At 37.4% G+C, this 14,988-nt stretch overlaps 1 protein-coding gene and 1 long non-coding RNA gene across 18 annotated transcripts in view; one reads left to right on the top strand and one right to left on the bottom strand.

Moving 5' to 3' along the window:
* Positions 1-14,988, bottom strand: part of APBB2 (amyloid beta precursor protein binding family B member 2) — a 384,909-nt gene that overhangs the window by 198,961 nt on the left and 170,960 nt on the right. For all 17 annotated transcript variants that reach the window (XM_049709563.1, XM_049709564.1, XM_049709570.1 and 14 more), the window contains one exon: positions 2,990-3,058. In XM_049709563.1, coding sequence (XP_049565520.1) covers positions 2,990-3,008 — 19 coding nt within the window. In that variant the 5' untranslated portion in view covers positions 3,009-3,058. The remainder of the gene's footprint in view (positions 1-2,989; positions 3,059-14,988) is intronic.
* LOC125964346 (uncharacterized) overlaps positions 1-14,988 on the top strand; it is a 40,902-nt gene that overhangs the window by 16,751 nt on the left and 9,163 nt on the right. The gene's annotated exons all lie outside the window — the stretch shown is intronic.

The raw sequence follows: 14,988 nt of genomic DNA, 5'->3' as shown, positions 1-14,988 counted from the left end.
AATTCTTAAATGAGACTTCACATTTTCTTCATTTTTTAAATTTTTCTGCTATACAACTTTATTTCCACTGAGGAGTTAACAGCAAAATTTCTGCCCTGAGGAATGTTGCCTTTTGAACTAGACCTCAAAGTATTAAGGAAATGAAGTAAACTCAGATTTTTTTTTTCTTTTAGGAAGGAGAGGCAAGATAAAGCTGGTTTCCTGAAATTACTCATGAAAGTAAACTCTCAATGTGACAAAAATGATAAGAACTTCTCTATGAACAAAGGAGGCAAAGGTTATTAGGAGGCAGCTTGGGTCCCTGGGTCAGAGAGATCACAGGATTAGAACCTTAGAAGTTTTTAAACCAGGAGGACAACCTCCCCAGGCTCCAAGATAAAGAGGTGATTTCACCCACTAGGTCTGACCCACCTAAGGGGTTTCCCATGCCCCATTCAGCTAAATTGCCTGAGGGCTCACTCTACTCAACATCCCAAGTGGATCTGAGGAAAGTCAAAAAAAAAAAATGCACCAAACACTTTTCTTCAAGAAACTCAGACAGGGCAGAGACAAAAGGATACCTTATTAACAAAACTCCCAATGTCTAAAGTACCCACAGGGTCTTACGAGAAGGTATTAAGGATGAGGACAGAGGTTTAAGGAAGACTCCCACAAAAGGAACAGCTGAGCTGGGTCTTGAAGGATAGGGTTAGGGTTAGGGTCCACCAGTGGACAAGGAAGAGAAAGGCACTCCAGGTGGGAAATTAACCTGGTATTCCAACATCACACCCAGCAGATGTAGTCACCTTGGGATAGTATATGCTTATCCCAAGGATATTTTCTTTGCTCAATTTCTAAGCTGTTTTCAGCATTTCATCTTCTTCTAAATGATGTCTTCTGAAGACAACTGTATTTTTTAAATATAGCTCTAGAGTTTTATGGCCACGTTTGATTAACATAGTCAGTGATCAAGCTGGTTTAGGTGAGGAAAAGTAGGTAAGCTAAAGTAACAACACAGATTTTCTTGAAAAACTGATAAGCTGGCCTCAAGTCAATTCCAAAAGAGAAAAAAAAAAACATTAGACAACGGCAGTGTCCTTGAAATAGGGTAATTACTCTACTATGTCACAGGCTGAGACCTACTCGGAAGGGACTTCCATGTTGAATCTCGAAGGTTCAACAAGAATTTTCCAAGACATATAAGGGTATACATTCTGGCATGTTTGTTTTTTTAAAGGCTCTTTGTAGTCACAGCTCCTAAGAGTTGAAAATGGGCTTGAAAGCAAACCTTATCCCAATTATTGGTCCATACTCTACTTCACTAGCTGCCATTGGATTTTCACGTAAAAAATGGCTGGAATGATACTCTATTGAAATAAAAATACCGTTTTCCTTGTAAAATGTGTTACATCCTATACCAATGCATGATAGTAATAGGTGTTATTAAAAACCACGCTGGGCTTCCCTGGTGGCGCAGTGGTTGAGAGTCTGCCTGCCGATGCAGGGGACACGGGTTTGTGCCCCGGTCCGGGAAGATCCCACATGCCGCGGATGGCCGCTGAGCCTGCACATCCGGAGCCTGTGCTCCGCAACGGGAGAGGCCACAACAGTGAGAGGCCCGCGTACCGCAAAAGAAGAAAAAAAAAAAAAAAAAAAAAAAAACCACGCTGGATAATGGTTTCATTATCTCTTATATAACTACCAATGAATAAAGCAATTTGAGTAACAACAGTTAAAGTGAATAATTGGTATAACAAAATATAGTGACAATGAGAAATTTCTATAAGTTATTTGATTAGTTCGCCTCTATTTAGAGGAAAACACCTCGTTTACATGTTTGCCAGCTTTATTCTTATGTTTCCATGCTGAGTCTATTTTACAATGTAATAAAAGACTTTAAATTCCTAGAAGGAATTCTTCTCAACACTTAAAATGTATTCGTCAAAGGACACATGTATTTGCTTTGATTTTGCAAAATTAATATACTTATTCAAATATGGATTTACAAAGAAAATCTACTCCCTGCCCCTAAACCGGCTTCTAAGAATTGCCTCTAAGTTCCTAATTTTCCTGTGTGAACTTAGGTTGGTCACATTGTTTTCAGCTGTCTTTAATAAAAGGATATTTCTGGTCACTCAACTGCCTCTACTTAGCTTAGTGTTTATTTTATTATGTTTTAATTTTAGTTCTCTGTTGAGATGTAACATGCAGTGTTATATAAAGGAGAAAAAGACTTGGACATACTTATTGAGCTTAATTTTAGAATTTAGGGACATTAACATCTATTTGTCCACGGTTTAAATTTACTTATTTAGAAACTCAGAATTTGCGGAGGGGTACGTGCCCTAACAAATATAGAATCTACCTAGATCTATTTGCCACTTACAGTCCTATATTATGTTTAATTCAAAATGTCATTGCAATTGCTTTTTTCTTATTATATTACTATGAGGCTAAGAATTAAATCCCACACCACACTGTATGCAGACTAGCATCCATCACGACACAGAGAAAGGGGCATACAATGAAATTAAGTTGGTTTTCTTATTAAGGCCTCAAATTAATCAGCATTAGATCCAGGGAGAATTCTGAATTGGGAGTTCTATTCTAGACAAACCCCGCAATGCCTAAGATGCTGTTTATGCAGACTCACCACCAATGCCTCCTTTGTTCAAATTTAACAGTTCACAGGCTATAACATGCAATCCTACATGGCAAAATGTGACAGAGTTTTAGTTTTCTGTTATAGTCAACTAAAATGTTTTCACATTATGATATTAGTAGAGTCATGCAATTAATACATGCATGCAGTTAAGTTCAATTACTTCTTCTATCTTATTTTAAAGATCCACCTTTCTAGTACATTAGTGAAAAACAATAAAAAAGCCAAAACATGTTATTATAGTAAATCATACGTTTAACATCAAAACAATTATCTAGTATATATGTTTGTTAAAGTTTTAATAGTCAACTAGTATGCTGCACTGAAACATGTGAAAGTATATCTGACCTGGAAGTACTTCTGACATGGGTCACTGGACGTCAGCAATGGTGCAGGAAATAGGTTATAATCTGAAATCTGAAAAGAGGGATCATTTGAGAAATTAAAACCCCAAATAACAAAGCATGAAAGGAAAAAAGCATAGCATTGAAAATTCTTCTAAAAGCTGTTAAAAATGTTAAGCAAATCTTGGCAGACAGTGTCCAAATTTGGTTTACTTATAGTTGGCCAAACCACTTTTGACTGAAATTTGAATTCCTGCTTAACCACATTTCCCACAAACATTTCTTGAGATTTTTTTCCATACCAAGTTTAAGTTATCTATCTATCAATCTCAAGTTTCCAATGCCTTTTCTCATTAAGAACACACAATTCAGAAGCCAGTAAAGAAAAAAACTGGTAAATTTCACCACATAAAAATTTAAACCTTCTGTTAAGAAAAAAAAAGAGGCTATAAACACAACAAAGACAAAAAACAAACTGAAAAAAAATTCATTACAAATGAACTCATTTACAAAACAGAATCAGACTCACTGACATGGAAAACAAACTTATGGTTACCAAAGGGGGAAGGTAGGAGGAAGGATAAATTAGGAGTTTGGGATTAACAGATTCACACTACTATATATAAAACAGGTAACCAACAGGGACCTACTGTATAGCAGAGGGAACTATATTCAATATCTTGAAATAACCTATAATGGAATAGAATCTGAAAGAGAATATATATATATATATATATATAAAACTGAATCAATTTTCTGTACACCTGAAACTCAACGTTGTAAATCAACTATACTTCAATTAAAAAAAGAAAAGTTCACACCATAGATGACATAAAAAGGTAAATTTCCTTTATATAGAATGAGCTCTTTGAAATTAAGAAAAATATAAACAAGCCTGTAGGAAAATGAGCAAAGGACAGAAACAAGTCCTAACAACTAACCTCACTCAAAACTAAGAAAATGCAAATTTAAATAACAATGACTTACTAGTTTTCCTGTAGCTAACTGCAAAGATTAATAAGCTTGATAACACATAATCTAAGGCAAGGACACTGGAAATAGGAATTTCCAAATCTTGCTGGTGGGAGTAAAAACTGGTAACACTCTTTGGAGAGCCATTTAGAAACATATGAGCAAATTTAAAATGCATGGACCCTACTGCTCAGCAATTCCTTTCCTAAGAATTTATTTTACAAATAAAATTACATAGACTCTACTGTTCTAAAAGCAAAAGATCAGTAACAACCTAGCTGTGCATCAGTGGATAAGTGCTTCATTAAACTATGATGCAGCCATACAATAGAGTACTGTGCTGCCATTACAAAAAAATGAATCGAATCTACATGACCTGATACAAAAGGGGCCTTAAGACACATCACAAAGGTAAATAATATGCATGATCGAATTTGAGTAAAATTTTTAAAAGCATATACATATATATATGTGTGTATGCATATACACACACACACACTTGCATTTACATAGAAAATGTCTTAAAGGAATAATAAAGAACTAGATACACTGGTCAACTGCCAGTTTACCACATTAGATACATAACAAGGAAAACTGAAAACAGACTTTGTTTTCAATAAGTTGCTATCAGGAATGTCACTTAGAATAACAAACCGCTGTATTAATTCAAATGTGGACACTGCATGATTCCATTTATATAAAGTACAAAAACAGGAAAAACCTATCTATTATGTCAAAATAGTTTGCCCTGGAGGGCAGGAAAGGGGAAGAAGCAAGAAAGTAGCCTCTGGGATGTTGTGATGGTAATATACTTCTTGATCTGGATGTGAAAATTCATCAAGATGTAGCCTTTTGTGTACATTTCTGTATGCTTACTATACTTCCATGAAATGTTTAAAAAAAAGTTAAATGTTAGTGGTTTTCTAAAGCATTATTCAAGTTGAGAAACTTTATATTTGCAAAGACTAAATTCTAATTTAACCTTTCCAAACTAGTAACCTTTAATGGGCATTACTTCCAACTTATGATTTAGATAATGACCTGACAACCTTGTCTACTGGTCCACCATACATTTTTTAATTATATTTTCCCATATTGTGGGTAAGGCTCATTACTTTGGTATAATTAAAAGGGTGGGCTTAATTTAAACCGTCCTGAAACAGCACGAGATGTTTCCTCTATGTACCTTTGCTTCTGCCCTATATCTTTCTCAACTCCTTAAAAGTATTTCACAATTCACTTTTCCTTTCTTTCAGTTTTTGTCTTCAGTATACCTTCAGTTATAAGCATAGCAGATATGAGATGATAGCTATCAAGAGAATGAATACCAATAAAGTAGAAAGAAAGCTAAGAAAAGGCTTTACAGGAGTATTTTGAAAAGGCTTGAACAAAAATTAGCATATCTTAGTTTGTATTATACTTAAATTAAATATTCATTTTTTCCCCAACACAAAACAAACTCTGATTTCTGTAAAGTTAAGAATTGGACATTCTGCTAATCGCTTCATTTTTAAAAAGGCCCTGTGCTAGTATTATCATCTGACCAATATTTAATCCATACGTGCCATGAATTATGCTAGAAGCACGAAGCACTTCAGTGAACAAAAACACATTCTTCCCTCTTTTGGAATTTATAGACTAGTTGGGGAGACGGATATTAATCAGAAAATTAATCAAATCAGTGTGTAAGTATATATGTTCTAGAGGAAAAGAATTCAGTTCTATGAGAAAACGTAATGAAGGAACAGGTGATATAGAGAGCCTGGAGAGTCAGGAAACATTCCCCTGAGAAAGTTAAATTTATGTTGCAATTTGCAGACTAAACAGGATTTAGCAGGATAAGGTTATTAAACACCTAAACGCTACGCAAGGCACTCCCTAGCCCTGGAGATGAAGCACAAAATGCAGAACTATTTTTCCCTAGGTGCTTATATCCTTGATGAATAAATGTAATGTAGTAAAACAGTTTCCGAGGACTTTGCAGCATGCATTAATTCTACATAAATAATAACCTGAGAAAGTATAAAAGCACTCAAGTATGGTTTTAAGAATATTCGATAGCAGGTAGCCACTAAGAGCAACATGGAGCTACTAACACTTGGAAGGTGAGTTTTTAATTTTATTTAAGTATGCAGTTGACCCTTAACGCAGGTTTGAATTGAGCTGATCCACTTACACCCATTTATTTTTCAATAAGGAATACTGTTGTAGTCCTACATGATCTGTGGTTGGTTGAATCCTGGGATGTGGAGGGAATGCTTAATCCCTGAGCAATCCCAGTATTGCTCAAGGGCCCACTGTCATTAATTTAAATATAAATTTATAAACTGATGCTTGACTCTTTGGGGGAAACATTTTAAATAAGTTTGGAAATTCTTGGGTAAGTAAATCTACTTCCAACTCTAAACTTTATGATCAAGTATTTCCAGTGAAAATTCTACATCTGAGTTGAGTGTTAAAACATGCTGATCTTGGAGGCTTTGCATGAAAATAAATGTAAAATATCTCAGTAATTTTAAAACATTGATTACATGTTGAAATAACATTTTGAATATAATGAGTTAAATAAGATGCATTGTTAAAATTAATTTCACCCATTTTTTAAAACGTGGGTACTAGAAAATTTCAACTTACATATGTGGCTTGAATTATATTTCTATTGGAGAAGTACTGACCTAGGGAATGTAGGTGGATTCTGAAACTTTACCCTACTCAAAATACTATCTTCTTTTCCCAGAAAAAGCAAAGCAAATGCTCCCTCAGCTGTAAGCTAGAGGAGGTATACCAGCTTTCAGAGGAAGTGCCTTTGTTTCCATAAAAATCACATACTGAGTTGCCAAGACACCCAAGACCCAGGGTAGGCCACCACAAGCTCCACGTTAAGGATATAACTGTGGGAATTCCCTGGTGGTCCAGTGGCTAGGACTCTGCGCTTTCACTCCCGGGGCCTGGGTTCAATCCCTGGTCGGGAAACTAAGATCCCACAAGCCTAGGGGCGTGGCCAAAAAAAAAGAGATATAATCATGATTTCAAAACAAACAATGAAATTAAATGCATCAATCTAGCAACAGGTTTCCCTTCCAGCAGTGTTTTTATGTGTCGCATTTAGGAAAATCCATAATGCTTATGCGCCTTGTGACAATGCCATTGGAGCTCAATAAATGTCCGACATGACCATAGAGGAGCAGCCTAAGCAGAAAGCACTAGTAAACAAATAAAGAAGTGAACAAGTAAACTGAATGCCCACTTGTATTTTGGTTCAGTATAAGATGCTATGTACTTTTCCTCCCCATTGGACGTAAATATAAAAATTCAAAATTATATACATATATATTAGTTCAATGTTTTATATGATAACACTCCAATCCTCAATGCCTTTATTTTTGTCAATATGATACGCCCAGACCAAGAATGCTAGAGTATACAATCTCACTATAATCAGGCCTTCATGTGCTCCATTTGCCTCAGTAACTGACTGGTCTTTTTATTTGTGATATTGTGTTTGTAATTTAGAATAAAAAGAATTTTTCCCTTATTTTTATTGTGTATTTTACCTTTTTTCAATATGTAATTATACACTGTACCCAACAGGCTTCAAACAGGAAATAGATGACACATTCAAATTGCATATTTTGAGGAGGGTCTAATTAAAGGACTATTTTTTTTTTTAAAAGTGGGCAGAATAGGAAAACGACAAGAGAGAATGCAGACCCCAGGACCAGTAAAAGCAAGTTACCACTCCTGGTCTGCAGGAGGAGAGAGCAGTGTGCAGGATGAGCACTGCCCACCACCACCATGGAGGTTCACAGCCAGCTTTCAGCAACCTTGTGCAAAACTGGTGTCTTCTCCTTCTCTCACTGCCTGATCCTTTGGCTATAAGGATGAGAAATTACTCCTTAGTAAGCTAAAGTTGTGTGTAACTCCTTTTTTCCAAAAATAAATGAAAACTCACAAGTGTTCACCCATTCAGATCCAGCTCAAGTACTGCATCCTTGATAAAATGTTCTCTGAATACCTACTTGTTTAATCACTATTACCCCACCACTAAACTTTCTACATACTTCTATTATTATGCTTAACATTAAATTTTTATTTTTAATTTTTTTTCCCAACAGAGGGTAAATACCTTGAAAGGAGGACTGCCTTACTTATTTTTATTTTTTTAAATTGAGGCATAATTGACATAAAATTATATTTTCAGGTGTAGAACATAATGATTTGATATTTTTATATACTGCAAAATGATCACCACACTAAGTCCAGTTAACATCCATCACCATACACAGTTACAAAACTTTTTTTTATCTTGTGATGATAACTTCCTATGTACTTTTAAAGGATGCCAGACAAACAAAAGATATAAAATAAAAATAAGACAAAGAATTTCACTTTACCTCTCTTCCCCAAATACAGTTAAAAAAAATATCTGACAAATTCCTCTCAATTTACTTCGCTCTCTGTCCTGTGCACCGTCTCTTTAGACCCGTAGTACTTCACCTGGTTCCATAATTCCTATCATGGCCTCAGTTTAATCCCTCCTGACACCTCCCCCCAGATCCATCCCAGCTCCACAACGCCAGACAAACACTGCTCTGTTCACAATCACTCCCAATCCAAATGCCTCCAGAATAAAGTTCTCTCAGCCACTGAGAACCTAACACCCACTTGATTCTAGAACTTATTTTTAGAGAGCCCTCTTTTCTCACTGGTTTTTAACCTGGGAAAACTATCTGGGGAAATGAGCCACGTTAAGTGTGTCCTAACATATTTCTGAGTTTATGGACCCTCCCCAGCTCATCTACCTTAGCCTGGTGTTGGGCCCACAGTAGGTCTAAATAGTTATTTTTAGACACTTTGTGATCTTCACAATTCTGAGGCTGCTTGTCCTCTTCCCAGCTTAAGAATATTGGGTGGGGCTTCCCTGGTGGCACAGTGGCTAAGAATCTGCCTGCCGATGCAGGGGACATGAGTTCGAGCCCTGGTCCGGGAAGATCCCACATGCCGCGGAGCAACTAAGCCCGTGCGCCACAACTACTGAGCCTGCACTCTAGAGCCTGCGAGCCACAACTACTGAGCCTGTGCTCTAGAGCCCGCGAGCCACAGCTACTGAAGCCTGTGCTCTAGAGCCTGTGCTCTGCAACAAGAGAAGCCACCGCAATGAGAAGCCCGTGCACCGCAACAAAGAGTAGCCGCCCCTGTTCACTGCAACAAGAGAAAGACTGCACACAGCAACGAAGACCCAGCACAACCAAAAACTAAATAAATACATAAGCCTGTGTTCAGACCATCATTTAAAAAAAAAAAAAAAGAACAAGTATGTAAAATTGTATCTCACTCTGCAGGTGGGTTCTAAAGTCAGAAAATGAGGCAAAACTTGACAACAGTCAAACTTACTTTGAAAAATCCTTTAAATTGCCTTAGCACAACACACAGTTTCCATTAAACAAAGTGTGTGCAATTTTATGATGCATACACAATAAAGAGTATTTCATATGTATATGCAGATTTTTATCTCAGCATTTTGTTTTTCCATGGAGAAGAGAGGTGTGACATATAATATTGTACACTATGGGAATAAACTTGATTTTTTTTTAAATTTGACATTTAATTACTAGTACAATTTCTTGCCATCTGCATATTTGGGTGCTGCATATCTGCTGTTAAGAACCACTGTTCTGGAAGAGTCTAAATTTACCACTTCTAGAACTTAAAATAGAGGGAAAAAATTGCAGCAATAAAGGTACAGGGACTAATCCTATCGCTAATGTCTATATCTGAAGCAAAAACACTTAAAGAGGTTGATTTGTGATTTTAGCTTTTTATCTTACTTGAGTCAATGTTCTCAAAGCCAGATTTCAAAACCAACTCCAAGAACAAAGAAAAATAAACACAGGAAAAACCATGTTTCCGGAACTATATCCCAGGGGAAAACATCAACAACTAGAAAAGAAATATTTTCAAGACAAAACAATAAATGTAGGATTTTCCATTTACAAATTACCTTTATAACTCTTTTTTTTTTTTTTTGCGGTACGCGGGCCTCTCACTGTTGTGGCCTCTCCCGTTGCGGAGCACAGACTCCGGACGTGCAGGCTCAGCGGCCATGGCTTACGGGTCCAGCCGCTCCGCACAGCATGTGGGATCCTCCTGGACCGGGGCACGAACCCATGTCCCCTCCATCAGCAGGTGGACTCTCAACCACTGCGCCACCAGGGAAGCCCCCCTTTATAACCCTTAACGAGAAAATTTTTATGCTCCCCCCACAAACGTACTTGATCCCCATTTTTCATATTTCAAAGGTATAACATCTGCAGTTTAGAAATAACAGCAATGTTTAATGCTTCTAAGAAGTGCCAACTTAGGACCTCCCTGGTGGCGCAGTGGTTAAGAATCCTCCTGCCAATGCAGGGGACACAGGTTTGAGCCCTGGTCCGGGAAGATCCCACATGCCGCGGAGCAACTAAGCCCGTGCGCCACAACTACTGAGCCTATGTTCTAGAGCCCACGAGCCACAACTACTGAGCCCATGTGCCTACAGCCTGTGCTCCGCAACAAGAGAAGCCACCGCAATGAGAAGCCCACGCACCACAATGAAGAGTAGCCCCCACGCACCGCAACTAGAGAAAGCCTGCATGCAGCAACAAAGACCCACCACAGCCAAAAATAAATAAATTAATTAATTAATTAAAAAAAGAAGTGCCAACTTAAAATCTGCTGCTGGATGGCTGCGGAGGATGAACTGCGTTAATGGCCTCAATCAACAACTTCTCTGTATCCTCGCTGTCTGCGCTGTCGCTTTGCAGTCCCTTCTCACTGACTGGCCTTGCTATGTCACTTGCTTTGGTCAGTTGAAGGTTAGCAAGTGGGGTGGCACAGAAGCTGGCAAAGCATAGCCCATTTCCAGCCCCCTGAGAAAGATATGATCTGTACCACCGCCACGAGAACACACCCAGGCTGGCCTGTTGAAAGGATGTTGGAGACTTGGGTCGCATAGCTGAGTCCTCTTGTCCAAGGCCACTGAGATCAGCCTAAGCCAGCCGACCATCAGACATGTGGGAGAGCCCTGCAGAGATCCGCACCTATACTGGCAGCTGACTGAAAGCACGTGAGTGAACCTAGCAAAGGCTGTAAAAATGACTCATCCATTCTGTAGAAACTAATGGCTACCGTTTAAGCCACTAAATTTTGGGGTGGTTCATTGCGTAGCACTACTGTGGCAACAGACAAATGATAACACTAACTATACCCACAACAACCAAAATGAGACAATAGAAGAGCCATTGGGATCAAACCTGAATTGATCCAGGGGAGGTATGATGCTATGTGAGGACCCTGCTTCAGGGAATCAAGTTTTTTCTTGGAGATTTATGCCCTCCCTCAGTTACATGGCATTGTCTTGATCAATATAGGCTGCATCTTTGGTTTCTACAGTTGTTCACTCACAATACACAACCATTTACGTGCTGCACATCAGAATACTCCATGACAGCAAATTTTAGGAATTTGTCATAAGGACATATAAGCACCATTATTTCTACCAGGAACAAGTTAAATGTCCATCAATAGAAGACTGATTTAATTTATACAATGGAATACTATGCATCATTTATTTAAAAGTGAGGATATTTCTATATTTAGTTATATAGAAAGATCTCTACTAAATATTGAATGAAAAACTAACAATAAAACAGTATGATGAGTATACTGGCATTTCATACCCAGTGCTGGCAACTTTTCTGTATGTTTGAAAATTAAAATAAAAAGTTGGAACAAAGGCAGCATGTATAGTGTCATTGTTTCATAATTTTTTTTTTTTTTTTTTTTTTGCGGTACACGGGCCTCTCACTGTTGTGGCCTCTCCCGTTGCGGAGCACAGGCTCAGCGGCCGTGGCTCACGGGCCCAGCCGCTCCGCGGCACGTGGGATCCTCCCGGACCGGGGCACGAACCCGTGTCCCCTGCATCAGCAGGCGGACTCTCAACCACTGCGCCACCAGGGAAGCCCCATAAATTTTAAAAACTATTTTTATGGTAAAATAAAACACAGCTTGAGAAAAATCACACAAAACAAATAGTTTATTAATTATTATAAACAAACCACTCTTATAACTACCACCCAGATCAAGAAACAGACTTTTCTAGCCAACTCAAAATGCCCTCCATGAATTTCTTCCTTTCCTCTAAAAGTAAACAAACTATCTTGAACTTATCATATTCACTTCCTTGTGTTTCTTTATGATATCATTACCCAAGGTTACAACTCTGGTCAACACAGTGAATTCTTATCCATTTTTAAAAAAATGTGACATGTATTTTAATTTATGTTTACTCTACCTCCCCCATTATCCTTCTCTTTATCTTACAATTTATTCCTTAGAGAATCTGGACCACTTGAACTATGGAGTTTCCACAGTATGAATTCTGCTGACTACATATTCATGGTGCAGGTTAACATGTTCCTCCACCCTCCGAATTTCCTGCAAATTGGCATCTGGGTTAGGAGGCTTGAAAAATACTGAGATTCAATCCATTTGGTTGTGTGATCTTTCATCAAGAGGCACACGATATCTGGTTTTCTTGGGTTTCTAATGTCAGATGCCATTGTCGCTCAATGCCCGGATCCATTAAATCAACGGGGGCTGCAAAATAATGATAGTCTAATTCTCTCATTTCATTTTCATTTATTGGGTGGAAAAAAATTTAGGAAGGGCCTCCCCTCATCTACTACATGGTTATCCAGTGATCTGTTCATATAAGAAAGGCAGGGTAAACATGTGGTTCTTTCTTGACCACTTTTAAGACAATGAATTGGTGATCCATTAACCTCAGGTAACCAATAATTTGTTTTTCTTATCATCAACCCTCACAGATTTAAACATCCTTGGAATTCTTATTTTTGAAGCTCTAATTGCCCCATGCCAGTAGAAGCCCCTTCAAGTTGGCTCCTGAGTCCTTTTGACACGGTCCTAATAATCTTTGACAACAACCTTGCTAGCTATTATCTTGAGATGTCCGGGCTCATCTTGTATCTCTCCAGTTATTTTCATTGTTTAAAGCTCACTCTTTAGGAGATACCTTAAGAAGAGTCCATGGGAACAATATTTCCTCCTCTCACTTCTTGCATGTTAATGCAATGTTGGTGTTCTTCACATTTGCAAGTCAATATTGCTAGGCATAAAAAGTACAGGCTCATATTTTCTTCTCTTCGAGGACCTTAAATATGTTATCCCATTTTCTTCTGATAGAAAAGGTTTCTTCAAAGAGTCTGAGAACCATCTAATTCTTTTGCTGCTGTTTTTCTCTTTTTTTCTAGATGCCCAAAGGACTTTGCTTTTTCTTCTTTTTAATCCAGTAATTTTACTAAAACATCTTGGCATTGATTGTTCTAGGCTGATATCCTAAAATACATGATTTGCCCTTTAAAAATGTCATTTAAAATCTTTTTCTCAGGAAAATTTTCTTGAAATATAGTATTTGTACTGTTCCCTCGCTTTGGTTTGCTTTTCCTATTATGGTATGTTCGATCTTCTTTTCCTATTTTTAATATCTGTCACCTTTTCCCAAATTTTATTTCTTTCTTCATTTCCTTTCAATTTTTAACTTTTTCCTCCTTTTCACCCTCAATTTCTCTTAGGGCAGTATTTGTGGTATTTATCTGATTTTGTGTTCCATCTAAGAATTTATTTCTAAAGTGATTTTTTTCTAATTTCTAATTCTTTGAGCTCTGTCATCTTGTCTGAGATTTTTCTAATTCAGATTATGCTGTTCTTTCATGTCTTGGATAATTTTTAATGATCTCTTTTTCTTTTGAAATAATATATTAGTTTTTTTTTTTAAATCATATCTTTTGGGCATGTTTTCATTGTCTATAAGGATATAACTGTGTTCCCTTTTTTTCTTCTTAATACTAAGTCTGTATGGGGTTTAATCTTATTAGTTTTCTGTACTTTTATAAAGTTTCATGTAGGTGCAGAACACTGGCAAAGTTAATAAATAGTTCATAAAGGAATGAATAGGCAAATTCATCAAAATGTTAACAGCAGTAATCTCTGTGCAGTAGGATTTAGAAAAGTGTCTTCTAATGTTTCATGTTGATTTGTGTAAATTTTTTAATAATGAGTATGAAGTGTTTTCATATTCAGAGCAAAAGAGTTATTTTCAAATTGAAAGAAATAAAGTGTGTACATGAAGATATATATACACACATGCCATATATCTTTTAAAATAAATAGGTAAAGAAGCAGCAAGCAACCCATCCCATTCCCCTACCTGCACTGCATGTGTCTCCTATTCATAAATGAAGGCTCTGGGGTAAACGGCGATAAGGCTAAGTTTTACTAAGGAAGACTAGTTTAGAGTTTGTGAAAAGGAAGACAGCTACCACCCAACTGCTTTCCCTGCTGTATTTGACAGATTTTACTCTGCAGCTCAGAAAACATGTTAATAGGACTTCTCATGGTGAGAGGAAGAGATTAAAAAAGCAAAGAACCCTGTTGTGACAGTTTGGCACTACATGGAAATGGCTCACAGTGCCTGTAATGCATGGAACAAAGATAACCTCTTTTCATAAATCTATACTCCAAGACATTCCAAATATACATGTGAGAAATGCCGACGGCAGTGATAGCAAAGCACCGAACAGAACAATCGCAAACAAGAATGAGATGAAGACTTAATTTGCTTAACTGGGCTTTAATATACCTCTCAGAGAAAACATAAGAGATGAACTGCCTCATAAAGCAATGGTCTTCTCCAGTTCTTTTTTTTTTTTTTTAACAAGATAATTAAAGGAAACGAAAGAGCAAGGATCTTGTTAAATTGACCAAGGAAAATGATTTCATCTGAAGTAGAATGCGTGAGTTTTTGAAGAAAGGATTTCAAGTTTCCCCACAGAGCTGACACAGGTCATTTGGTAATGCCTACATCAGAAAGCGAAGCCATTCCACGGACAGAGAGCATGGAACACCCGGCAGGCCCTATTAACAGAGGCAAGACGGAAGGCTGGGGGAACCATGGTCTTGTGGAAAGAGCAC

The sequence above is a fragment of the Orcinus orca genome, chromosome 4 (genome assembly GCF_937001465.1).
Source record: "Orcinus orca chromosome 4, mOrcOrc1.1, whole genome shotgun sequence".
Classification (NCBI taxonomy): Eukaryota; Metazoa; Chordata; class Mammalia; order Artiodactyla; family Delphinidae; genus Orcinus; species Orcinus orca.
The sequence above is the reverse complement of the archived record's forward strand: the minus strand, read 5'-3'. Positions and strand labels throughout refer to the sequence as shown.